Source organism: Monodon monoceros, unplaced genomic scaffold (genome assembly GCF_005190385.1).
Source record: "Monodon monoceros isolate NGI ecotype Baffin Bay Population unplaced genomic scaffold, NGI_Narwhal_1 Super_Scaffold_6, whole genome shotgun sequence".
Lineage (NCBI taxonomy): Eukaryota > Metazoa > Chordata > Mammalia > Artiodactyla > Monodontidae > Monodon > Monodon monoceros.
In genome coordinates this window covers 16,161,997-16,188,490 of record NW_021703783.1, presented here as the reverse complement: position 1 = coordinate 16,188,490, position 26,494 = coordinate 16,161,997, and the positions used below count along the sequence as shown (strand labels likewise).

The window sequence follows — 26,494 nt, the reverse complement described above, 5'->3', positions numbered from 1 at the left end:
CCACATCTATTTCCATGGATCACTCCTTCCCTTGCTTCTTTCAGGTTTAAAAAAAAAAAATCTCTTATTTAGACTGTCCATGGCTATTCTATCTAAGATTTTAATCTGTCTAAACAATATTTCATATCCTTATTTTTCATTTTTATTTTTAAACTCTAGCATTTATCGGTACCTAACATATTACAGATTTACTGATTTGTCTTTCTTAGTGCCTGCTGACCCCGCTGGAATATAAGTCTAAAAGGGCAAGGATTGATCGATTTTTCTTTTTTTTTGTCTGATGTGTTCATGGCTCTGTCTTTACAGCCTAGAAGAATGCCTGGCACAGAGTAGGTGCTTACTAAATATTTGATGAATGAATGAGTGCCTACTACCTCTTACCACTTTAGCACCTCCCCCGAAGCAAGCCAGGAAGAGCCTATGGCTAGTCTAGATAGTACCTGAGATTCCTAAATCATTCAGATACTCTGAAAAATAGGCTTTGATTACTTAATTGTCTTACTTCATAACAGAGAACATACCTTTTTATGAACATGGTATTATAATAGATTCCACAGTCTGTAATTTCCATTATCATGATATTGGGGAAGGGGGAGTAGCCATAATCACTGCAGCAGGTGCTATTTGGACTCAGCTATGAAATTCACGAGAAGCATCAAACTTATTGTGAACCTAAGTAAGAAAACAATCCTGGGAGAAGCACATTCGAGAGAGATTCTATAACTTACTTGGAGATTCACTGTTTTTACAGGTTTCCTCTTCGTTTGGTGCTTCCTCCTCCTCTTCTTCTGGGTCATCGGTGTCTCCTGACTCATCACTGTCTTCCACCCATTTCCCTGGCATCAGTCCTGCTGAATCATACGAGTTGCAGAGAGGACCCACAATGTGCGAGATGAAGGATTCCTGAAGGTTGGCCAACTGAGGAGCAGAACGGTCCATGAAAGGGCTTATCGGCAACCCGAGGCTGGCCTCTTCATCACCCTAGAAATAGGAATGTAGCAGGAACAGTTAACTAGAAAGGCAAACGACAAGGAAAGTGTAAAATACATATACAGTCACCATTCCCTTGGCATCTAAAATTTGCAAATATGCAAGAACCCAGGCATACGTGTGAACTCTTTCTTTCCTGGACTGCTAAGAGATTTTCCCCACATTACTAAGATTCCTATCGGACTGCTTTGCTGCCATTTACCACTTTGGTAATCTTGAGGGTTTGGTTTTTGATCAAGGGGAAATACAAAAAATGGTTTAATGTCTAAGTAGATGACCTTTCTCATCACACTAGTCATTGTTCCTTATATTAGAGTATAAGTTAGAATATAAATGCATCTTAAAAGGCAATGCTGGATATAAACATCCAACAAATAGATAATCTATCATGTTTTCCTTTTGTTTTGCCTTGGCTGCCAGGAATTTTAAAGTAACTTATTCCTCAATTAAAGTTGCTACCTCAACCCGGCTTTGGGTTGAATTATGTCTTCTGTGATTATATAGTTTCTGATATTCTTATTTATCTGTGTTTAACAGTACTACTGTATAAGTGTTTACTTTGAACTGATTCATTTCTGGAAAAAAAATATCAGATTGTAAACCAGAAGTTACCTAGCAGCATTAATGAAGGAATTATACCAAAATATCAACAATGGTTATGCCTATGTAGTGGAATTATTATAACTGGATTTTCTCTTTCCTTTACATTTTTTCTGTATTCAATATTTCAGGATTGATTATGAATTTATTCCGAGGAAAGGCAATACCTTATTTTCTAGAAAGCACAAACATTTATTTTAAATATAAGTCCTATCTATAATGCTCAAAAAAGTTCTTTCTAATCTTTCTTTAACAGTGTCCAGGGAAAGGCGATTTATTACTTAATACTTGCAAATAACTTTATCTTAGAGTTTTTACGCTTACAGTTTAGTCCAATTTTTGTCATTTTTTAATCTCTGATTAAAATTGGCCAGTGCCTTTTCTGATGGCAGCATGAATATGAAATAGACTCATCACGCTTTTACAGCTTTTGGAAGCTTTAGGGAATTTATGAGCAGCCTCAATATGGATTAAGAGAAATAGTTTAGTTACCTGTTCATAAAATTCATTGACGATACCCTCTGTCCACTGAAGATGGAGCTCTTTAAACTTAGCTGGCCCATTGATATCAGCCAACTTTATACACATTTGACAAACCAGCAGACGATCATTTTCATTGGTCCAATCTATTCCAACTTCATCATTCACCTGTTTGAGGGACAAAGTTAAAATGGGTTCTGACGCAATGAAAGCAAAAGTTGAACAGGAGAATAAACAACAGAATATTGATTGTCTTCCTACCATGTGCAGGTTAGAATGCCAAGTAATGAGAAACATCTCAGCTGTTTCAAATAATGTTATTGGCTTGCATAAATTAATAGTAAACTAGCTCACCAAAAAAAGTAAAATAACGAATGACGGATAATTATTAATTATTCAATTAATTATTGAAAAGAAATGCTATTTAATATTAACATAGGTTTTAAATTAGTATTAAAATAATGTGGCTACAAATAAGACATTTTGAGTTAATATTTGGGCATTTATGTTTGATGTATGAAATTCTGCTTCAGGTTTTTGACCTTTACTACTGCCAGGTAATTTCTGTTAGCATTCCACGGAGATGAGAGCAAATTAAATCAAACAAAAACACAACGATAGTTAGTTAGAATTCTATTATTTCTCTGTAGGGCAAAGTATAATCTAATCTATACAGACAGCACCTCAACGTATCAGGTTTCCAGGTTGGGACCAATGCCTAAATATCCACTTCTGGTTAAACATCTCATTGCCTCTCATTTTCACATTTGACATATATGAGGTGACAGCAGTGAGTTTTTGTTCAACACTTTGATTCCATGACTCCTTTCAATGTGGTCAGAAAATGAAGACTGGTACAAGTCTAGTTACCTTGGCATTAAATTTGGCTACGAAGTCAAAGTGTTTCTTCAGGTCAGTGGCCAAAATTGCTTCAATGACAAGGAAACGGAAATGCTTAAATTCCACATGGTCAAGGTTAACTAAGAAGTTATATTCCGGCCGGGACATGAAAAGATTCCACGCAGCAGCTGCATGATGATTCTCCAAAACTGAACGATCGTTATAGAGCACCGCCTAGGCAAAGACGAGAGTGAAGAGTTCAACTTTTTAAATTAAAAAACAACAAAAATAAATGAGAATATGCAAAGCTTTTGGAATCCGCTTTTATCAGGGAACACAGGAATGTAATCTTGTGACAGCTAGTTATTAAGAATCACTTATTGCTGTACATTGTTTACTTTTCTTGGTTAAATTTCCTTTTTTGCAAGATAAAGTTCATTTCCTTGAAACGTTATTTCATTTCCTTGAAACTTTATTTCAAATTCTTGCAATTGAAGGGCTTAGAGTTAGCTTTTATCAGATTATTATTATTTTGCAGGGCACAGGAATTTAACCATTAAAATATGCAAATATACTAATATTCCTACGAAGTAACTCAGTTACTTCCCACATCTAGAATGAGTGACTTCCTTTTAGTTAAATACATATAACTAATACAGAGGAATGGAATCCCTGAGAAACCCATAATTTGAAAGATTCTTACCCCACAATCAGCCATAGGAAATATCACCCCCTGTCTACTAATTGAAAGTATATAGTAAATATCTACTTGTTTGAAATTCTCTAGTAATGCTGAGGGATGCTGCAAAGGAAAAGGAAGTTGCCTAAAAAATGCTTGGAGACTAGTGTGGTAGATTTAGATGGAGGGGAAAAAAGGTATAAGGACAGAAAAGACCAAGGACATGAAAATTGATATTTTATGAATATTAATAAATATTAATTTATCATTGCTTGCTGATCTGTAATCATTAATCACAGTTGAGAGGCTGGGAATAGGTTGTGTCGTGAGATACCAAGTGAGGCAACTGAAAATGCATGCGTGTGTAGGAAAATTGAATGGTATATGGTGTTGGCAAAAGGATTTGCTTATCTTTAGGGAAAATATACTCTGGTGTATGAACGGCACATTGAAAGACATTAAAGTAAGCAGTGAGGAAAAAAAATCAGGATATTTGTATTGTATACAGATTGGAAGAAAATTCTAGACTAGTCTATAAGAGAGGGTGTGGAAATGGAGGAGAATGGGGAAAAAGACAAAAAGCAAACGTGACCAAAAAAAAAAAAAAAAATACTGGACCAGATTGGCCTCTAGATCCTCTAGAAAGAAAAACAAGATCTTGGGATCTTTAGTAACATGGGTCCAGCTGATTAAATCAAGGAGAAGCTTATTAAATTTAATTATATAGATGGAGATGCCTAAATACTTAGTGATTAATATTGGACTTTAAGTACATGCCAAGATGAACTTCTTTAAAGTTAATGTTCAGGTGAAAAATGTCCCTTAAGTGAATGAAATAAATTGATTTTTAATTCTTCCTAACCAATAAAAATGCCATAAGAATAGTAATTGTTATAATGAATGTATCTCAAAGGAATGGGATTTATATCCAAAGGAGCCTTACATTCTTAATAGTCTTAAATTTATATCCAAAGAAACCTTTAATTCTTAAATTAGAGAACCAAGAAAGATTTGGTTCTCTAATCTTTTCAGAAAGAAACTTTTGTATAGGTCAGATTTTCTTTGTTGGGGAAGTTCATTAACATGAATTCAAGCGGTTTTTCTTCCTGAGAAAATTGAGAAGGGATCCCCATGGGTGATAAAGTTGCATATGCACCATTGATGACTTAGAACAAACCATGATATCTTTTCAAAATGAGCATGGTCTCTAAGAATTTTATCTCAGGGCTAAATATAAACAGGCACCAAGTGAATATGAGCTAAAGTGAAAGTCAGATTTATAAAATTAATTTTCTTCAGAGAAATCTCAAAATTGAATTATTTCCCCTGATCAAAATTGAAAGATTTACCTGAGGGGCACTAGTTGCAACGAGGAAAGCATTAGTCCTTCCCGGGTGATCAAAATCATGCATGGCTGCAGCCACATACAGGGCCATCAACTCCAAGGCAGGGATATTTCCAGACAAACATCCGTATTTATCATCTGGCACGTTACACATTTTTGAGAATACGTATCCCATATGTCCATGTGTAAACCCACTGTCAGAATCTGAGAAGAGACAATGAAGATAATAGAGCTTTTAAGAAAGTATTAAACTGGTATCATTTGTCTTGATTTCCTTTTTAAAAAACCACTCTTCTGTTCCCATAATTTACAAGGGAGCACACAGAGGGACTTCATACGTACCTGAATCGCTTGCTGATCCGTGATCATTAATCACAGTTGAGAGGCCGGGAATAGGTTGTGTTGTAAGATACCAAACAGCGTGTAAGACATCGGTGGCATGGATTCTGTTATGGTCTGTAACCAATGCAAAGGAACAGTCATTCATCTGTGAACGCCGGGGTCCGAGGACCAAGAGTGCCACCTACTGGTTAAAGAGTTTAGTCCTCCCATTTTAATACCCCAGTGAAAGACAGCCAAATATTCTAGGACAAATACTCTGTGATTACTCTTCCATTCCTCGGTAACATCGAGAGTAACAAGAAAAAAATACAGCAATAACATTCATTACACATAAAGATGTCTGAAATGAAAAAAAATCTGTCTAGAGTCCACCAGAAACCTAACGTATGTAGGAAACTCACTCTCTGAATCCACTGTGATGTTTACCCTTGTTCTTATTCCCATGTTCCTGTATAAATCTACACAGAGGACTGGAATAAAAGACCCATGATATACTTAACCTAGATCAGACCAATGGTCTATACCACCCAGTATTTCATCTCCGATAAATAGCATCTAAATATAATTTGTGAACTGAACATAGTATTTTTCTTCTGTATCAAACATAAAACACTGTAATAAAATGAATAACACATCTTTTATATGTATACTAAATCCACAAAGCAAAAGCAAAAGCAAAATCGATAATGTTCTCTGATCTAGAAATTCTAACTTGGGAATAAAGTTCTAGGAAATACCTAAAGAGGAAAACTTAAAACCTCTTTGTATAATAGTGTAGGGAGTTGAGCCATTCCGAAGAGTAAAAGCTAAGGGGGAACCAAATCTCCTAGTTATAATGTCATTACCATGGGAAGGGGGTCCTATTTCCACATGTGCAGTTCAGCTTCTAGGGAACCATGACCAAAGGCCCACTGTGCTCTTGGCTCACCTTTCTCTGTGCAATTTTCCCATGTTTTTCTCTTGTTTATCTGGCCTTTCAAAATACTTCATTGATTGGTATGCTTTACCCTAAATATGCTATCTTTACACATTTTATTCCTAATGACCAACCATGATACAATTTCCTTCTCTAATGTAATAGATTACATCTCTGAATAATACTCAACAGATGAGAAGCAAAAACAGAAGAGAACAAGCAGAATGATAGTGGGAATTTGAGAGAAACACCTGTTCCCTGGTCGGGGAAGAATGAAGAAACTATGACATCTGTGGTGTTGGTGGCACACAGGAGAATGTGGGAAGACGATGCCTATGTTCCTACATTTCTGGAACTATTAGGAGTCAGTCTTTAAGCTAAATCTTGGGTGAACACTCCAGGAACTCACTGAGGGGCTGTGAGGTCTTTAGAGGATGTCTTCAGAAGAGCTTTGAGAAGCAGACCTCCTAGGCTCCCAAGGGGTCAACAGCAAAACCTGTTCACAGTCATTGCCAGAGGTGAATGCAGATATTACCTAGTTTCCAAAGAACAATTTTATTCAAACTGGAGTCTCTATTTCTGTATATGGACTATCTCAAGTGATTTAAGACAATTACATTTTATGTCTATACCTGTGCCATGTACGAAGTTGATCACAGTACAAGTTTCTCGATCTACGACAGATCTTTGTCTCTGCTCTGACATTTACTACCTGTGTTACTGAGTGAGTGACTTAAAACTTTAAGTCTCATTTCCTTATCTTAAAAAGAGGGAGACAATAATAGTGCCTATTTCATAGTCCAATTGTGAGAATTACAGAAGGGAACCTATTTTAAAGTGGCTGGTATATAGTAAGCTTGCCATTGACGTAAATATCATTCACATAAAATACATGATTGCTCTTAAAACAAGATGACAGATTAGCACAGATGACCTGTTTTCTTTCAAAATCAATGCTGGGTTTGTAAGAATAGAATTGAAGAGCTAAAATAAAAACTATGCTAAGCCCTGGGCGAGGGAGAAGGCAGTGATGACCTGGTAGAGGAAGAATATGCAGCCTGGTCAGAGAGTGTCTGGGGCTATGCCGGGAGGGAGCTCCTGGGTTAAGTTCTTTTCCCTTGTGGCAAGCTGGGAAGATTACTGTGTGGATGTAATTACCATTACCATTGCAAGTCAGGGAAACCTGCGCTTGTGCCCAGTATCACAAGGGTGGGTGGGTGTTAGTATCAGGGTGCTGGCCGAGCCTCTTTGGGGTGAGAAATAGACAATACCACGTACAGGTGAACTTGTTGCTCTTGAGTTATCCTGCTTCCTGCCCTGTTCCTCACCCCAAGGTCCAGGTCCAGAAGGTTTGATAGGTAAGTTTTATAAACTTGCAATGAACAACTGAAATGATTTAGTGCTGAAAATGTACAAACAAGAAAGCGGCCAAACACATTTTATACGTCTAGTATCATCTTATAAAACTTTTTTTCTTTAAACATTTTTGGTGTTTTAGAGATTAGTATCATCTTGATTTAAAAACTAGGGAAAGGCAGTATACAGGAAAGAAAAATTCCTCCTTTTACTTTTGAGTATAGGTTCAAAAGTACTAAATAAAACAATAGCTAACGAAGCCTAACTCCATTTAAATACATACATATATTTATAGATAGATAGAGATACAGTTTGGCAGGTGTAGCTCTAAAATAATTATGTTGTCACTATCACTTAAGTAGGATGGAAAAACCATCTGTCTTTAAGTAGTCATTAACATGTTTGTTCAACAAATATTTACTTCACACGTACTACGGGCAAATACTGTGTCAAGTGCTGGTATCACTGTTGCTCTTGCCGTTAATTCTCTGGGGACCAGCTCAGGAGCAAAGACACCCAGGAAAGATGCTAGCTAGGTCAACACAGAGGATTGACGAGTTTCTGTAGGACATACGAATATGCTCAGAGTGCTCTTTTTCTGGCCCTGGAAGGCAACTGACAGGGCTAAGAAATGATATCAGAGCTCTTCTTATTTTATCATTATTATTCTCATCCTCTTCCTTCATCTCTGCATTTTGGACAAATCCCTTAATAATTCTCTCACCCACCAGGCAACCTCCCCTGCCTTTTTGACAACACATAAACACACATGCATGCACTAACACATCACCCGCCCTACGCTTTCCCAGAGCCTGCCCATCCCCTCTGCTGTCTTGATACACTTGTTTTCTCAGTTTTTCCTTATGCCTCAAGCAGCGGGTTGAAGCGAGCTGGTATGGAAGGCTGAGGTTGTATGTAAAAGTTATAGATTTTTTAGACCTAAATTTATAGATTTTCCATTGAAAATTCTCTATGCGCCTATTCACCAAAGGGTGAGGGAAAAGTCTTAATACTAAAGAACAGAAATGAGACTTGAAATACTTTTTTTTCTTCGGAATGTAGCTAACACTGTGATAATTCTGCCCTTCTAGCTTGTTCCACGTCAACTCAGTATCTAGCTTTAAAACTGGTGGGCACGTCACATATAGCTTAATCGAACTGAACTAAACTAAGTTGAGCCAAGACTATTCTCATGGCTGCCATTAAACAGTACATAAACAGGGATGAATTGGGAGATTGGGATTGACGTATATACACTAATATGTATAAAATGGATAACTAATAAGAACCTGCTGTATAAAAAATAAAATAAAATAAAAATTCAAAAAAAATTTTTTTAAATAAATAGTACATGATCATAGGTATTTCTGAAGCATTATCTCCACTTCTCAAACTTGACTAATGAGAATGAGAGGTGCTAGGAAGAATATATTTTAGAGATGAAAGTCTTTGTAAATAGAAAATGCTCTCTTAAGAGTAACTTTGAATCCATGAATGAATATGACCTAACAGTTTATCACCTTTACTAGCCAAAAATGCCCAACTGAAAGGGACTACGAAAAATACCAAACATTATTTTCTCTCTGTGCGATTGAATATAAACTATAATTTATCCTAATCTTTTTTGAACAAATATATTTTTGGTATCACATTTCTATCAGTGAGTTGTCTATATTTATAATTTTACCCACAGCTGCTCCATGAAATTATCTATTTATCTATCTATTGAATCTATCTCATTTTTAAATCTATTAATAGATTTTTCAAATTTTATTAAGGGTTCTGGGTACAAACTTAAAAGCTTTCATACCTTCCCTCTTCTCTTGGAAACTGTTAAACTTGGAACTGTAATAAAAATTTAGTTTCTAATATTTTAGCTCACTATCATAGTAAAGCTAATCTAACCCCACTTTGGTTTCCCTTTGGCTTTTTTCATTTAGTTGTGTGGGTTTATACAGAGATATTAGAAATATAGTTCTCTAGGAGTAGATGTTAAATTAGTAGACATACAACAAATTTTTGCACATGCTAATTTTAAATAATGATAAACAAAGCTCTTAATAAATCTCCATACTAGTCTAAATTTACAACCCTACAACATGCAAGGTATTATTATTTAAAAGTGATCAATTAAAACTTTTTTCTCTGAGAAGATATAAATAAATTCTCTTTATGGGAGGTGTCTGGGACTTCTAACAGAACAAGTAAAGTTATTATAACAATTCTTTTCACCTGGAATGAAGAACCTGATATTCCAGGAAAAAGATCTGTTTACTTGTAACATATAAATATGTAATAAGACAATATAAAAATGAATAATAAAATTTGGAACCTGAAAACTTCTTTTTACACTTAAATAAATACTGGTCAAATTTCTCTCTGAGTTAATGGTATACTATCTAGAGAAAAGTTAGTAGTTATATCAATTTGAACTCAATGGAACTTGGCGATAGCCGATTATATCACTAAAATATATTTTGAAATATATTAATTTGTAGATTTATTCTGATACTAGCTGTTCTTTAGTGTTTGCAGTGGCTTCCTTTCTTGTAAAAGCTTATTTATGCAATTCCTTAACCTTTGAGAAATCACTAACACTTAGCTCAATCCCTGGCATCCAACCAGGGTGGGCCCTGGGAATGTGGTATTAAGAAATCAAGGCTTATCTTGAAATCCTTTCAAACTACCACTTTTTCATATTTCTTTCCCCACTTCCATGGCCCCATCGGCCAGACTTTCCCACGGCACCCAGCGCTCTTAAGTTCCTCTCTCTACTCCCGCTGTCCTATTTTGTCTGCATTTGGTTCCATATTCTCCAACAAATCTCACTTGTAGATTTAGTTCTTCATTCTCCTTTTCTATCACACAATTTGTAGATTCAGTAACTCATTCCTCATTTCTAACTCCTCATTCATAACTCATTCCTATCACACAACATCAACTGTGCATTTTCATCTTAATGTAGCATGTGGATGGCATTTTGAAAACCAACATCTTAATAATGGATCACTTGGTTAATGCACTACCCTACCCCTTTCTGAAAACACTTGTGTTCTAGTCTCCATATAATTTTTATTTAACTTCAGCTCCTTGCAACTACAAACAGACATGGGATTCTAAAGTCCAAGGTGTATAGAAGCAAATTTAAAACTTATAGGTTAAAACACAATTTAAGTAACACACACTCCAGGCAATATATTGATACTATTTATTTATTTATTTTTTTGCGGTACACGGGCCTCTCACTGTTGTGGCCTCTCCCGTTGCGGAGCACAGACTCTGGACGCGCAGGCTCAGCGGCCATAGCTCACGGGCCCAGCCGCTCCACAGCATGTGGGATCTTCCCGGACTGGGGCACAAACCCGTGTCCCCTGCATCGGCAGGCAGACTCTCAACCACTGTGCCACCAGGGAAGCCCCTATTGATACTGTTTTGACTAGTTTTCTTTCTGTGCATTTATTTCCTAAAAAAGCTACATGATTTTGGTACATTTTTTATTGGATTTACGGACATTTTCTCCAGTTCCATTTATTTTGTAGCATGTAGGACAATGCTACTTACATGTTCTGATGATAATCTGAAATGCTACATATTGAAAATTTAATATCTCTTCTGTGTTCCAATTCCTCATGATTATAAATGACAAACTTATTCTCACAATATTCAAAGTTCAGAAGTTTGAACCCTGGTTGTGTCCTTTCTTTGGTCTTCACATTTATCTTGATTTTTAAAATGTTCCTAGTAATTTCTCTACAACCACTTCCAGATGTCTCTCCTATTTTATTAATTAGACCATCATCCTCCTGCCCCTCTACTCCCAGCCAGCTTTATCTTATCCTGAAAAACTTTAATAGTTAGTGATTTAACTCTGTGGATGCCAGAATAAAGGTTGAGAATTCACCCAATGAGGGAGGTATATTATAAAATGAGCAATAAATTTAACATTTAATTATTTATTTAGCACACAATTAAATTGGAGTTACTATGGGCAAGGTACTGTTATAACCCCTTCAGAATAATTACATCATTTTATCCTCATAACAATCCTATGAAGCAGCCATTATGATCCCCATTTTACAGATTAAGACATGAGGCAAGGGCTTCCCTGGTGGCGCAGTGGTTGAGAGTCCGCCTGCCGATGCGGGGGACACGGGTTCGCGCCCCGGCCCGGGAAGATCCCACATGCCGCGGAGCGGCTGGGCCCGTGAGCCATGGCCGCTGAGCCTGCGCGTCCGGAGCCTGTGCTCCGCAACGGGAGAGACCACAACAGTGAGAGGCCCGCGTACCGCAAAAAAAAAAAAAAAAAATGAGGCACATTGAGATTAAGTAAAACCCAGGGTCTCCAACAGCTGATATGTAAAGGGATCAGAATTCTAACATAAACTATTATCTCCTAATCACTATACCATGTGGCCATACAGGGTATTTTCAATGTGTAATTCTGTGCTAGTAGCTAATAATTCAATATCCCATTACCCATAACAAATTCAATGGATTTTAAAAGTATTAATTCTTATACTTACAAGGAATTTCCCTGTAGCCAATCTCCAAAGCATGAAAATAATTCATAAATTCCCTAACTGGAATTTTAAAAGCTTCAAAGAGGCCCATGTCTTCAAAAAGTCTGTATGATACCTGTGAAAGAAAAAGACAAAGCCTTACAAAACATCCCTCAATGTGTATTAGATGTAAAGAGAAAAATGGAGAAAAAAGTATACATTCCATCAACCATATTAATGTACTGCCCGTAGAGACACTTACTGGGAACAATAAATAGATATTGAAGACCTCCATGTCCTAGCCCTTGTAATCCCTGATAAGGGGTATATAATCTATTTTTAAAGGTAGAGACATAAAACCCAAGAAACAGCCAACCAAAAAATCCAGTATACACTCTAGAAACATACCAAGGTACTAAATTGCATGTGATATCAGTAATAAGAGAATAATACTGAGTAAACTGCTAATTGTATAATATATAAGTGCTAAATAAAGAAGGAGAGAAAGCTTTAATTCGGATTAATTTTATAAATTAAAAAAAAAAAAGCTTTCTAGAGGATAAAGGATTCAGAGTTGTGCCTTAGTGAAGAATAAGAGGACAGAATTATGAGAGAGAAAAGGTTGCCTTGGTTGAAATACATAGAGAAGAAAGATTTCTAATCCACTATGAATAAAAATGTTTAAACTACTTTTCCTCAATTGTCTTCTTTCTCCTTTGAATATCTATTCTCCTTCCAATTACTTTCATAGCTCTGGAGATTCAAATCAAGTAAATAGCTCTGGATGTAATTGGCGTATTTGATATGCAAATGAGGGAGAAAGAAAAACATGAAAAAGGCACAGAAGAAGGTAATGGGGAGAGAAACGGTTATTCACATGGCAGAATGGAGTACAGCACCATTTAAAGTGGCCTCACTTTATGTCACAAAGGCACAGTACTGGTTATAATTCAGGAGACTCTTAAGAAAGAAATATTCATCCTTTTTGTTATTTGCATTCCTTCTTAAAATTCTCTTGAAATATTTCTTCTAAATCTTTGATATAATACTTCACGGTTACTTTTCTATTTTTTGTTATTGACTTTAAATCTGTTCAAATTCACTAATATTTTTTAATTAGATACTTAATGTTCATCAGTTACATATATTATGTATGTATTTGTGTACATATATACACAGGTATATATAACTAAAAAAGTGATTTACTCATTCAGCATATGTCTTTTGAGTGCCTACTCTAAGACAATTTTCCATCTACAAGGCATATATATAGATGAACAAAACAACGAAGTTTTCCTTAAAAGAGCTTATGGTCTAGCAGGGTAGGGCAGTAAACCATAGACATAATTAGTAAGGTATACACTGTGACTGAAAGTGATATTATATGAAAAGAGAAAAAGGGAAGCAGGGATGGAGGTTCAGAGTGCAAGGGAGGACATGGCAATTGCTGTTTTAAATATGGTGGTTAGAAGAGGCACATTCAGGTGACTTTGAGCAAATAATTGAAGGAGATGCAGAGTGAGGTACAGGGATATCTGAGGAAAGAGTTTTCTAAGCAGAGGAAAAAGACAGAGCAAAAGCTCCGAGGTATGTTTGCTATACTCAAGAAAGAGCAAGAAGGCCAACATGGCTAAAACAGAGTGAATGAGGACAGGAGTAAAATTTAAGTTAGTAACTGTAGAGTGGTACTGTGTGGGTTGTGATCTTGCTGTTTGACAGCCAGATTGATCATTATGAGGACTTTTACACTGAGTGAAGTATGGAGCCTTTGAAGAGATTGGAGCAGGGAAGTGTCTTAATTTATTTAACTTAAGTTCTAAAAGGAGCACTGTGGCTGCCCATTGGGAACAGAGTACGTATAGTATACGTGCTTTTTTCACTCTGAATGGCAAGTATATTTAATTTTTCCCCTTTTTCTGTGTTACATAAAATCTCCACCTCCTCTCTTTAAAAATGTAACAAAGTTAAGTTTGTGGTTTCTGTCATATTTCAAGCTAGTTCTTCTTTTAGTTATCTTCTGCATACTATTGCTTTAAACTATATTTGAGTTCTTGTTTATAAATACCCAGTGGATTTAACTATGCATGTTACGTCAATAAAAATTATTTATAACAATAACAGCAGCTGCATCTGTTGACATATATGTATGTGTATATACATATGGCATTAATATGTGTGATGCCTGCTCTAAGTAGTTTACATATATTAATTATTTATATTAATTCATCCAAAGAGCATCTTATGAGATAGATACTGTTAATTACTAACATTTGAAATCAGAAGACACTAAGGCACAGAGAAGTCGAATGACTTGTAAAAGATCACACAGTTGACACATTATCAGACCAGAATTCAAGCGGTGTGCTCTTAACTGCTCCAAATTCTACCACCATTATTTGAAAAGCAATACTGTTAGGATTGCAAATGACTAAAGTTTCCTATTATTCTCTTAAAACATTTGAAAGATGAATTGAAAAATTAAGACAAGATATTTTAGAGTATGATTTTAAAATAGGAGAATTTTCACCAAGAAGCTGTTAAAAATCAACGGCCAATGATCCAAACTCGTGAATAAAGAAAAGTCACTGTTAACTGGGTAAATACTGGTAACCAAAAAAGGTAAATACTCTTCCAAAATCTGAATGATGTCCTTTTAAATTTGTTAAAATAAACATGATAATCATCAAAAAGGTAGGCAGTATGTTAAGGCTGGGAAATCATTTCCATTGCACATATGTCTCTTGAAAAGTCTTTTGAAGTGAGACTTTCTCTGTGTAGTCTCAGCCAAAAGGTGATTTCTTGGAATGTTCAAGTTAATTCATTTCAGCTGTCCTGAAGTCTCACTAAAGTACAAAAAAATATGCCTTTACACAGTGAAAATTTCATGTTTTTTGTGCTTATAAACCCAAATCAAAGAAAAAAAACCCACAGCAAGGCAAATAAAGTTGTCTTTTCTCAAAGTTCAGTGTTTTGTATTTTGGAAAAATAAACAGTGACATAGTAAGGACCGTACAGTTATGTATTTAGTTTTGAAAGATAACTGGAAAAAAAGATACAAAAAATCTAATTGTTAATTATATCTAATCTTTCTATTGTCTACTTGTATTCACAACTTTTAGAAAACATTTTGTGGCAAAACTGGTTAAGTTGCACCCTCCCGCCCCACAATCCCCATTCACAGAACTCCAAGGGGGTTAGGTACCTGCAATGTTATTTGGTACAGTCACTTGTTCTGTAAAACCAACTGCTATAATAACCACTTTCTACTTTCTCAGACTCACCATTCTGAGAGTTTGAAAATATAATAAATAAATGCATTTTATGAGGGGCTGAAAAGGATTTGAAATGAAGGTAAAAAGCCTGAACTTCTGATATACAGATATATCAAATCCTGTGTCCAATATGACTTTAGATGAACAGTATATTTTAAGTCTCAGTTTTTTCTTCTATCAACTAGAGATTTAAAGAAATACCTGCATCCAAGTTGCTCTGAAGATTAAGTTGTAAAGTTTTGGGAAGTCTGTGACACATACATCAACAAAACAATGTGAGATTTTTCTCTCCACCCCAGGGAACACACTCTCCAGTAGAAGAGAAAGAAGACTTCCTGGCCCACTGCCACATCTCCTTGTGGCACCATTACCGGCATATTTCCAGGTAAAAGCACTCCCTCAGAGTTCTGGTATGCAATGAGTTTCAGAGAGTAGGATACAAAACCTCCCTGGAAAAGCCCCAAGGCGTGAGGCAGAGGTGGACTGGATAAAACAGCTACCCTTAAACATGCCCTCAAGATCAGCGAGCATAAAAGATGCTGAAGATGCTGCTCAGCATTGAGGAGAAAGAAAGAGAAGAAAAATGGGACTATTAATTTTCAAAAACATACATGGACCTTGAGGATATTTTGCCAAGTGAAATAAGTCAGAAAGAGAAAGACAAATACCATAAAATGATTTTACTTATATGTGGAATATCACAAACAAACAAAATGAATGAACAAACCACAAAAAAACAAACATGTCGACATAGAGAACAGAGTAGTGATGGGAGAGGGCAAAAAGGTAAAGAGGGTCAACTGTGCGGTGACAGATGGAAGCTACATTTTTGATGGTGAGCACATGGTAGGATCTACCAAAGAAGAAATACAATGTGCACATGAAACTTGTATAATATCATAAACAAATGTTACATTAATAAAAAAAATGTTTTAACAAAAAAAAGAAAGGGGTAGTATCTCTTAGTCAAAGTGCAAGGGCTGCCACTCTGGTTCTCAACGTGTCATGGTGAGAACAGAGTCCAGTAGAGGCAACAACCACATGTTATGGAAACTGTAATTATTTTGAGCTTCACAAGCCATCTGTCATTTGAGCGTACTTCTTCTGTAGGTAGCAAGTCATTATTTTGACACATATCTAATTTCCCTGTTGGAATGGGAGTTCCTTTAAGGCAGGGACACATTTCTCTTCTTGGAGACTAGCCTAGCACTTCATGTTTGAGGAACTGAAGAGCAAGGGAAAAGCCCGCTCTATCTTCTTCCTTCAAACCTTCACGGATCAGGAACCCTCACCCCAAAGTTCTACACTCATACTTGCTCCGAGATCTGAAGAAAGCCTGTCTTCATTGCATGGAGTAGAAATCAGTCCAACAAGTGATTTCTTTTCTGGTGTTTTGCAGGGAAGGGTTAGAGGCTCCAGTAAATGTGGGTCCTGAATTCTCACCTAAATCTGATATTAACAAACCTGATAGTCTTTAGTATCTTTGCTGTGATATTTCTTCAATCTGTAAGAACTCACCTAAAATATTTTAAGATAAGCTGATAAATATTATTCCATCATCCCCATTAATTAAGAGTTTTGATACGAGCTCAATAATAGAGCAAATCCATTTTGTTTCGTTTTATTTATTGAGAACAAACGTGTTCAAATTCTTAATTTCTGTATGTTTTCTTTCTCCTTCAGAGAAACAAAACGTTTCTTTATTTGGGAAACGTTGAAAGTAGCTGAGCTTAAGGAAAAAATACTTAAGGAAAAAAAAGGCTCGTTATGCAGTAATAGTTCGTATTCTATATTTCTTGTGATACCTAAAGGTGTTTTCCATATTAAAATACAAAGAACTCTAATGTGTTTCTCACAGCACTGGAGGAAACATACTACTGCATAATATCTTATTTTTGATAAGGCGTAAGCACTATACTATTCAAAAGTTAAAAAAAATAGTCATTGGAAATAATCACAGACAATAAATTAGTGTTTATAAATTGGCAGCTTTCTTCTTGTGAGGGCTTGGGTCAGCTTTTCTTTTGCTGAATTCTATGAATTTAGATCACTTCTCTATCTTGCTTGTGTATCCCTGCCCCCTCCATTTTGTCTTAGAAAATACATAATATTTTAATTGCAGAACATGATATTCTACTCACTTGAAGTTCTAATTTTTTTTTTTCATCCCACCAGCAAGGAATCTACAGAATGTTGGGTACTGAAATTTCCTTTCTCCACCTAATATTCACCACTGATGTTAAGTACGTACAGAGATTTAAACAAACAAGGAATTTTTTTTTTACATTTATAGTCATATGTATGAATGCATTTCTTACCTGACTAAGAATACGGCCACACTTTCTTCCTATTTTCTCCACCAAATCAAAAATTGGAAAATTCCAAGTATTTAGCTGCTCCATAATTGAGTCCAAGTTATCCATGACAAGAGGTTCAGGAGCAAGAATTGGTTTGTCCTGTAGTGAAGATAAAAATATTTTAACAGCGTGCAGTTTTTCTACAAAGCAATTTCCTCCTTCTTTGGTAAATTCAATTCAACAATGGAGTTTACTTGAAATAAATGACTTTAGGGTGAATGAGTGGTCTTCAGAAAAAAAAAAATCAAAATGAACAAAACATCGACCCCCAAGGTAAGGAGAAAAGGTCTTAATGCTGTTTCAGACCATGAATTTTACATTATTAAGTGCCTGCCTATTCCTGGTTCATACACGCTATAGAAAAATTAGATGTTTCTTTCATAAATTAACATAACTGCTTTTTAGTCTTCTGTGGAGTTCTTAAATAAAGATTCAAGTACTTCAGAACACTGAAATTGTATGCAAACTTAGCTCTATATTTTTATGTAAATTTTTCTGAGATGAGGATTCCTGGCTTATATTGAACTCTCAAAAGAAACATGAGGGGCTTCCCTGGTGGCGCAGTGGTTGAGAATCTGCTAATGCAGGGAACACGGGTTCGAGCCCTGGTCTGGGATGATCCCACATGCCGCGGAGCAACTAGGCCCGTGAGCCACAACTACTGAGCCTACGCATCTGGAGCCTGTGCTCCGCAACAAGAGAGGCCGCGATAGTGAGAAGCCCGTGCACCGCAATGAAGAGTGGGCCCCTCTCGCCGCAACTAGGGAAAGCCCTGGCACAGAAATGAAGACGCAACACAGCAAAAATAAATAAATTAATTTAAAAAAAAAAGAAACACGAGTGGGGAGGGGGAGTAAATCACCCCTACTCTAATTGGTCCAATTTATATTACTGCTTCAAAATCAGCATTAATCCTGTAGAGTTACAATTACTACAATTTTCAGGGATTTTAATTTAATTCATGTGATCCATGGTTTCCAAAAAGCACACACTGTATATATGAGAAAACATTTTTATAACTGGTCCGAAATGAAGACATTCTTAAGAGTTTATTTACCAAAAAAATAGAAAATAATGAGGATAAGGAGACATATACGTTATTTTATTTATTTATTTATTTATTTTTTCGGTACGCGGGCCTCTCACTGTTGTGGCCTCTCCTGTTGCGGAGCACAGGCTCCGGACGCGCAGGCTCAGCGGCCATGGCTCACGGGCCCAGCCGCTCCGCGGCATGTGGGACCTTCCCGGACCGGGGCACGAACCCGTGTCCCCTGCATCGGCAGGCGGACTCTCAACCACTGCGCCACCAGGGAAGCCCCATATACGTTATTTTATCTGAGAATCTCTTTGATTTAAAAGTATAAATGGTAAATCAGGTAAAAGAAAAATGATAAGAGCAGCAATTGATAATCACATGACAGTCAACTATTTTCTACCATTGCTGCCTCCCCCAAACTAACCAGACTCAAATGTATGCTTTTATCCTCTTTAAGTGGATCTTTTTAAACACACAAAATACATCATCATTAAAAGGTGTTTTAATGGGTAGCAAGTGTCAATGTAAACCTGGTTTAATTTAACAAGGAAAATAAATATTGGCTCACTTTCTAAATCAAGGAGGTACTAGAGAAGAACCAACAGAAGCCCTACGATAACTAATATATTTCATTTTGACTGCTTGATATTTATAAAATATTATTTTACTGATTGAAAGAATTCATTTTCCTATGCACATTTACATTTTTAGATTGGATTAGGAAATATCTGTAATCAGTTGTGGAGATGAATACTTCTGTTTTTAATCACTAAATAATAGGACCGTTAAGATACCAGTAAGACTCGGATAGAGAAAAACTGTGTTGATACATATAGGGAGGGCTATAATACATGTATAACCCAAGTGACACAGATCTTCAAACCTAATGATTCAGGGATCTATTTCTAAGCCAATTCCTGTCATAGAAACCAATTTCTCAAGTAAATGAATGAGTTAAGCGATGGGGGGCTACCAGGAATATCATGGCCTCAGGAGTATAGGTGCTGCAAGCTGATGTCTTCCTCAGGGGCTCTCTGGGGCATTCAGTCTCATCTTCGTTCTGTACAATATCACTGCTATCACTGTTGTTATTGGTTTCATAATCAGAGGTAACTTGAGTGATGTCATCTGCAATTAAAAGAGAACAGCCTATTATGAAAGCTGCAAAGGAAAAAGGGGTCCCATTTAAGTGAATATTCCTAAAATGCACATGATCGATATAGTGTTTATGGAAATACTGCTTTCATGAGCTTACACACCAAGAATATAGGATTATAGGGCGGGAAAAAGCACACATTTTTTAAACACTGTAAAATAGATGGAGTTATGATCTGTGATTTATAGGACATTCAATAATTCCTCAATAATAACGCTCAGATCAGTAGTTCCGACCTTTTAAAAATCCTTTGACTTTCAAGTTACACCTTTTTTTTTAATTGAAGTATAGTTGATTTATAATGCTGTGTTAGTTTCTGGTGTACAGCAAAGTGATTTGGTTAGACGTGTAGACATTTTCTTTTTCAAATTCTTTTCCATTATGGTTTATTACAGGATATTGAATATAGTTCCCCGTGCTATACAGTAAAACCTTGTTGTTTATCCATCTTATATATAGTAGTTTATATCTGCTAATCCTAAACTCCTAATTTATCCCTCCCCACTTTGGTAACTTATGGTTCCCCCTTTGGTAACCATAAGTTTGTTTTCTATATCTGTGAGTCTGTTTCTGTTTTGTAAATGACTTCATGTGTATCATATAAAATCCTATGACTTTATATTTCTTTTTCCTTTATCCATGCCCCAACACACTAAACCACCTAGTAGCTGACTAGAACCTTACCTCGAGAATGGGCACATGGGTGGGAGAAATTGAGCTGACACCCAAGAACAAAGTGGTCTGTAGAACATACCAGCCATAGCATGTGCTAAAGAGCATGGCAGGTCCTATGTATCCAATCTCGATTCCTAGGGATCTGTGCTCTCTTCCGTCTCTGCCCCTCTCCACGTATCTTCCACTGCACTCAGCACTGAACTGTGCTAACCAAAGGGTCAATCAGGTAAACACCGAGTGTCTGAAGAACATGCTTCTGGGGTAAAGACCTCAGGAAGCTTCTCTTAGCTGAATAAAGCGCCTGAATGAAGTTTATGGAGTGCTTGCTATGCGCCAGATACTACGGAAAGCACTTTATTTGCACTAACACGTTGAATCCTCTTAACAATCCTGAGGCAGGCTTCATTGTGTTACTATTATCCTCACTCTGCAGACAGGAAACTGAGGCACAGAAAGGCTAAGTAAATTGCCCAGGAGCACACAGCTGGTAAATTCTGTCACCAGAATCGAACTCATGTAGTCTGACCTGAGTTCCTATACTCCTGATGAAGCCTAGCTTTTTATTCTCTCCTGTTTATTGCTTTCCATGGCCTACAAAATCTTTGCCTTTCCCTAAATCACAAAGATATCTGCCTGTGTTTTTTTTCAGAGGTTTTATTGCTTTAGCTCTTAGTTAGGTCTGTGCTCTATCTCAGAATAATGTTTCATATGGTGTGAAGTAGGGAGTGAGATTCATTTTTTTCCAACCCTACTAGATTGGAAAATTGGATCTTTGTTGGAAGTTCAATGACTGTGTACGTGTGGGTCTAATGTGGGGCTTTCTACTCTATTCCATTTGATTCTATTTGCCAGCACTACACTTATGCCAGCACTACACTTTGTCCATTACTGTGGTTTAAGTCTTGAAGTCAGGAGACATATATCCTCTAACTTTGTTCTCCTTCTTCAAGATTGCTTTGGATAGTCTAGGTTTGTCATATGTCCTCATATTGCTGGTGAATAATGGCTTTTGTTATGTAGCCTGTTCCAATCAGGAGTATTTTGTAGGACATTTCCAAGGACCCATCCTTCTCCCATCTTTCTCATGCAACAGCTTTCTAGGTTAGAATCAGACACAGTCTGAAAGTGTAACTGACAAGTTTCAATCCCAGAATTTGCAGCAAAATGAAGAAGCACACTCAAAGGCCACAGCTCTGCAGGAGACCAAAGGTGATAAGGAAACACTCCCCTTATTCTATCAGCCTCAATAGAGTGAGAGATGAGGGACATGGAGAAGGGAATATTCTCACCTCAGAGAGCTACAATATCAGATAAGTCTACAATATCAGGTAACTCTCAGAACACAGAACTCTCTTTTTGATTTTTCCTTGCCTATGTCCCTGGACCTTTGTCCATTGCCACAGCACACCATTCTCGTGGGCAAATAATTAATATTTATTGAGTACCTATCAAGAAATTCTGGAGCAGATAATTAAGAAACATTCTTAGGTCACTCTATTATCCTAAAGTCTAAAGTTCATGAAAGCCATTTTTTTCTACCTTGCAAGCTTTCAGCAAACTTGGTTTTGATAGCAAGTCCCTAGGATTGCATCAATAAAAATAAAATAATAATTATTACAGTAAGTATGGCAGCAAACACTACTTACAGTGACCCAGATACTATAATAAGTGCTTTAGTAATTTAATTCTCACAATAATCCTGTTTGGTAGGTACCGTTTTTATGTCCATTCTACAGATGAAGGAACCGAGAAACAGAGATTACAGGTGAGTCAGAAGTTGAATCAGGATATAAACCAGGCTCCAATGCCTATTTTTCTGAACCTCTGTGTAATACTGCCTCAAGGAAAAAGTATGTTTTCTTCCCTAAGTTTACAGTGATCAAAGCAGGGTCATTTCTCAGGGTGTGCAATGGAGATCTCCACAGAGTACCCTAAAATAGATGACCCTCCAATATCCAAGATAAAATAACATTTCTGTAGAGTTCTATACATTATATAAAAAGGCCTCTCATTTCAAAAATATAGTCATTTGTGTGTAGATGTATAGAAACATTTTGGACAGCTTTGCATCAAAATTTAACCTATGATTAACTCTAGGTACTAGGATTATGGACGATTTTGATTTCCTTCATTGTCTTTTTAAATTTGTAATCTAAAAAATCAAAAACATATGTTACCTTTTTGATCAGAAAAAAAATCAAGTAAAGCAATTTCCAATTTGAGGAACAGAATCCAATAAAGAATTACCAGTTCTGTTTGGTGTCCGAATGGCTGCCCCACTCCTCTCCAGGGGCCCATCAGCAGGAGTCCCTTGGGAATATGGTCTGCCACAGCTGAGAAATAATGGAACAGCTGTAAGTAGGTCCTTTCTTTTCAGAAAATCATAGACACACCATGTACGCATACGTTTAGATAAGTAACAATAATCAAATATTTCTACATTCTACTTATTCGTTTGATGGAAAGAAGTCATTTTGTTTTATACATGGATGTTGATATGTAGGATGCTGGTTTTTTTGTGTGTGTGTGGGGAGGAGAGTGTGCTGTGTCAATACAAAGGATCAAAAACTCTGTTCAACTCTCATGCTCCTCCGTGACCTAGACCATACCTGAGGTGAAACTACTGGCAATATTTTGTTTTACATTATTTAGAGAATCCTGGAATAGTCTGCTACCTATTTACAGTAGTGATTTTGGAGGTGCCGATGCGTATTTGGTCAAAAATATCTTTCCCAATGGAATCCCTTTGTGTCTGCTTAAAAGCCTCATTATTAGATTTATTTCTATGGCTTATGAGATTTTATGTCCAAAGAGCCCTTTAAGAATAGATTGCATACATGAAAATAGAATAATGGTAGATTAATTTTATTTTTGCCACAAAATAAAAATTATTTTTTCAGATTGATCAGTTCCCCTGTTAAGGCTCTAAGGAAATGAATAAAGTAGACGTACATTTTGATGAAGAGTGGATGTAAAACTGACCACAAAGGTTGCTAGTTGAGAAAAACAGGCCAAGGGAGTGCCCTGTGGGTAATGGAGAAAAATGAAGGTACTAGAGAAGTGGGCAGGGTTCTTTAACAGTGGAGGATGTAGGATACTTTTCCTTTCTCAACAGTTTTGACTGTTTAATAAATTACAAAGTAACCCCACGAATGGCCTGGCAAGTTTCCTCTCTCACTTATCTTATTTAGAGACTTTATGATTAGATTTTAATTCTGTTTTTCGCTTCTGGGTTCTTTCATTCTGCCTAATATTAGAAAGGGTCTCAGAGAGTTTTTGTTTATTTGTTATTCAGCCACAGGTTACTCACTGTAAAAGGAAAAGAGAAGAGTGATATGTTATAAGTTAATATATTAAATATCTCATCACCTTTTCCCCCTGAATTGTGTTTATATATGTAGTAGAGATAAGCCTTTCCCGGTTAGAGCATTTTCATCCAAAGCAAATTTATTTTTCAAGCCTTGAATGTAAGCAGAATGCATCACACACAAAATATTTCTAATTATGAAATCCTATCAGCCTGATTTAGGGACTCAAGAGAAAATGACAGAACCCAAGGAAAAAGCCCATAGTTGTAAATGATGGGCTTACATGTTTGGATGAAACTTGGTAAAAGTAGAGTTTATTAGTTTGAAGATTTTTCTTTGCAAGATAATACTTAAAAGGAACGTTTAAATGAGTAGTTCAAATAGACTACCTCTTTTGCCAAAAAAACCAGCTTGTTGCATAGACATTACAGCAGCCAAGAGACTGGGATTCAATGCCAAATCCTTCAAGTTCAGTGGGGGAAACCATAATAATTAGTCATGTGTTTCTGGAGCTCTCTGTGCCTACATGGGTGGCTGCCTTGAAGGCAATAATAAAACATGGTTTGAATTATAGATTTATAAAGCCCAAACAAATAAAACACACACTACTGGAATTATAAACATTACTGAACAAGTAGACAATGAAATTCCCTTGTTTTTCTCCAAAACCTCTTTTATAAAAATCCTATTACATTCTTTCTGCTAAGAATACAAAAAAATAGACTGTGGTGAGAAAAGCTAAGTGAGCGGTACATCTTTTCTGAACCTCTCTGTTCTTTTTTTAGGCGATTTATTTCTCACAAGTCTGGAGCTCACAGCGGGAGCGTCTCCCTAGAAACAAAGTGCTGGAAGCAGATGTCCTTGATGCCGGTGACTCCCTGAGGCTTCATCTTGGCTCGGGAGGCACACCACAAAAAAAAGTGTTTCTTGAGGGTGTTCCACCAAACACTAGCTCTAGGGGCAATTATTGGGTGTTAACCTAAAGAAATTGGTTCTGTGGTCAAATAAAGTCAGAAATCACCAGATGAAACAAAACTCAAGAGGTTTTCCTTTTGCAGGACTTCTCAGAGCTTTAAATAAAGTGAGGTGTGTTGTGAATCACTAAGAGGAAAATATGATAGGCCTGTTTTACCACAGAGCATACTTTTTTTGGGGGGGGGATAAAAGATGGGATTAACATCCCGCAGAAATTATTTTATTAAAAATGCTATTATATAGAAGGCAGCAGAATAACTTTTGGATGGTGGAATAACTTTTCACTCTGGTCCTGGCCAAACAAACATAAGTGATTTTCCCTTTGAAACTATTTGTAAAGAGAAAGGAAGGAAAAATAAAGATTATAAGAAGAAATAATCATTTAACATAGAATTTCTGAACAAACGATCAGAAAATGAAATTTGTGAGGCTTAAACCTGAATTCATTGATCAAGTCTGGGTCTGTGACCCAACATTTGATATTAGAAGACTAACATGTAACTAATTTATTCAAACAGCTATCCTCATTAACCTTAGGGGGAAAAATATCATTTTATTCAAGGCACTCTCACGATTATAACTTAGTTTTAAAACACTCAACTCTTCTCTACTTAAAAAAAAGATTGTAATGCTTTAAGATCAGTTATTCAAGATAAAGCTATTACTGAAGGACAATAATATGTTAATCAGTAAGAGGAGGTATTTGTTTCTTAGTGACCGTGTGGGCAAAATAGTCTTATCACGCTAGGCTCTTTTTTCTTACCCCCTGTAAGAGACAATACTCTGTCATTCAGTTTCAATAGGACAGAGCAGTACAAGCAATTGCTTCAATGTATTCAGAGATCCATTTGAGTCCAGCCATAATGTGCCATGTGTTATCTGCATATTTTTAAAGCGTTAAAATGGGAATTGTAAACTTAAGATAAAAAGAAGTACCTTTAAAATCAATATAAAATCCTCCCTGGAGAACAAGTAAAAAATATCCCAACAAAATATCAAATTATACCAAATGACTTGATATGAGTTTTGAATTATATGTTTCATGCATCCTCCATCCGCAAGCAGACAAAACATTATTTTGTATCATCTCCAAAGATTAGCTGTATGGACTACATAGACTCGCAAATTTTTGTTAATGGAAAAGCACTGAAAAGTTTCTCTGCCAGTCTATTCAACACAAATCACATTATTTGTACTTTCCTGTCAACTACTTTGGGCAACTTACACAGAGGTGCGTGGACTGGTGGTGAGTGTTCCTAAGAGGAAAACCAGTATTAGTTTTATTATTAAACTCCAGCTAACAATATGAATTCCTTACCTGCTACATATAACAGGTGGAGTCAGGATCTGAGGAGAAAGGTCAGGGGCACTCTGAGTGTAAGTTACGGCCCTGTGAGAACTTAGGCCTTGTTTGACAGTTGCCTCGGCAGATTCTGGAAACTGCACTGCAGAAATTTTGCTGACTGGGCTGCTGGCAGGGGTCCCATGGAGAGGTGAGGAAGAGGGTGAGGAAAGAGGTGAAATTTTCACTAGGGAACCTAAGAAAGAAAGAGAGTTATTAAGTCCTAAATAAATGTCTTTGAAAGTCAAAATTGCAACTTTTTTTTTTAAAACATCTTTATTGGAGTATAATTGCTTTACAATGTTGTTAGTTTCTGCTGTATAACA

At 36.4% G+C, this 26,494-nt stretch overlaps 1 protein-coding gene across 1 annotated transcript in view; it reads right to left on the bottom strand.

The window, feature by feature from the left end:
- The window catches only part of PDE3A (phosphodiesterase 3A), a 307,539-nt gene that overhangs the window by 10,769 nt on the left and 270,276 nt on the right, over positions 1-26,494 (bottom strand). The window contains exons 6-15 of the mRNA XM_029205257.1: positions 26,145-26,364; positions 22,791-22,876; positions 19,686-19,840; positions 17,638-17,775; positions 12,072-12,183; positions 5,277-5,390; positions 4,939-5,138; positions 2,941-3,144; positions 2,083-2,238; positions 729-981 (exon numbers count right to left, since the gene is read on the bottom strand). Coding sequence (XP_029061090.1) covers positions 729-981; positions 2,083-2,238; positions 2,941-3,144; positions 4,939-5,138; positions 5,277-5,390; positions 12,072-12,183; positions 17,638-17,775; positions 19,686-19,840; positions 22,791-22,876; positions 26,145-26,364 — 1,638 coding nt within the window. The remainder of the gene's footprint in view (positions 1-728; positions 982-2,082; positions 2,239-2,940; positions 3,145-4,938; positions 5,139-5,276; positions 5,391-12,071; positions 12,184-17,637; positions 17,776-19,685; positions 19,841-22,790; positions 22,877-26,144; positions 26,365-26,494) is intronic.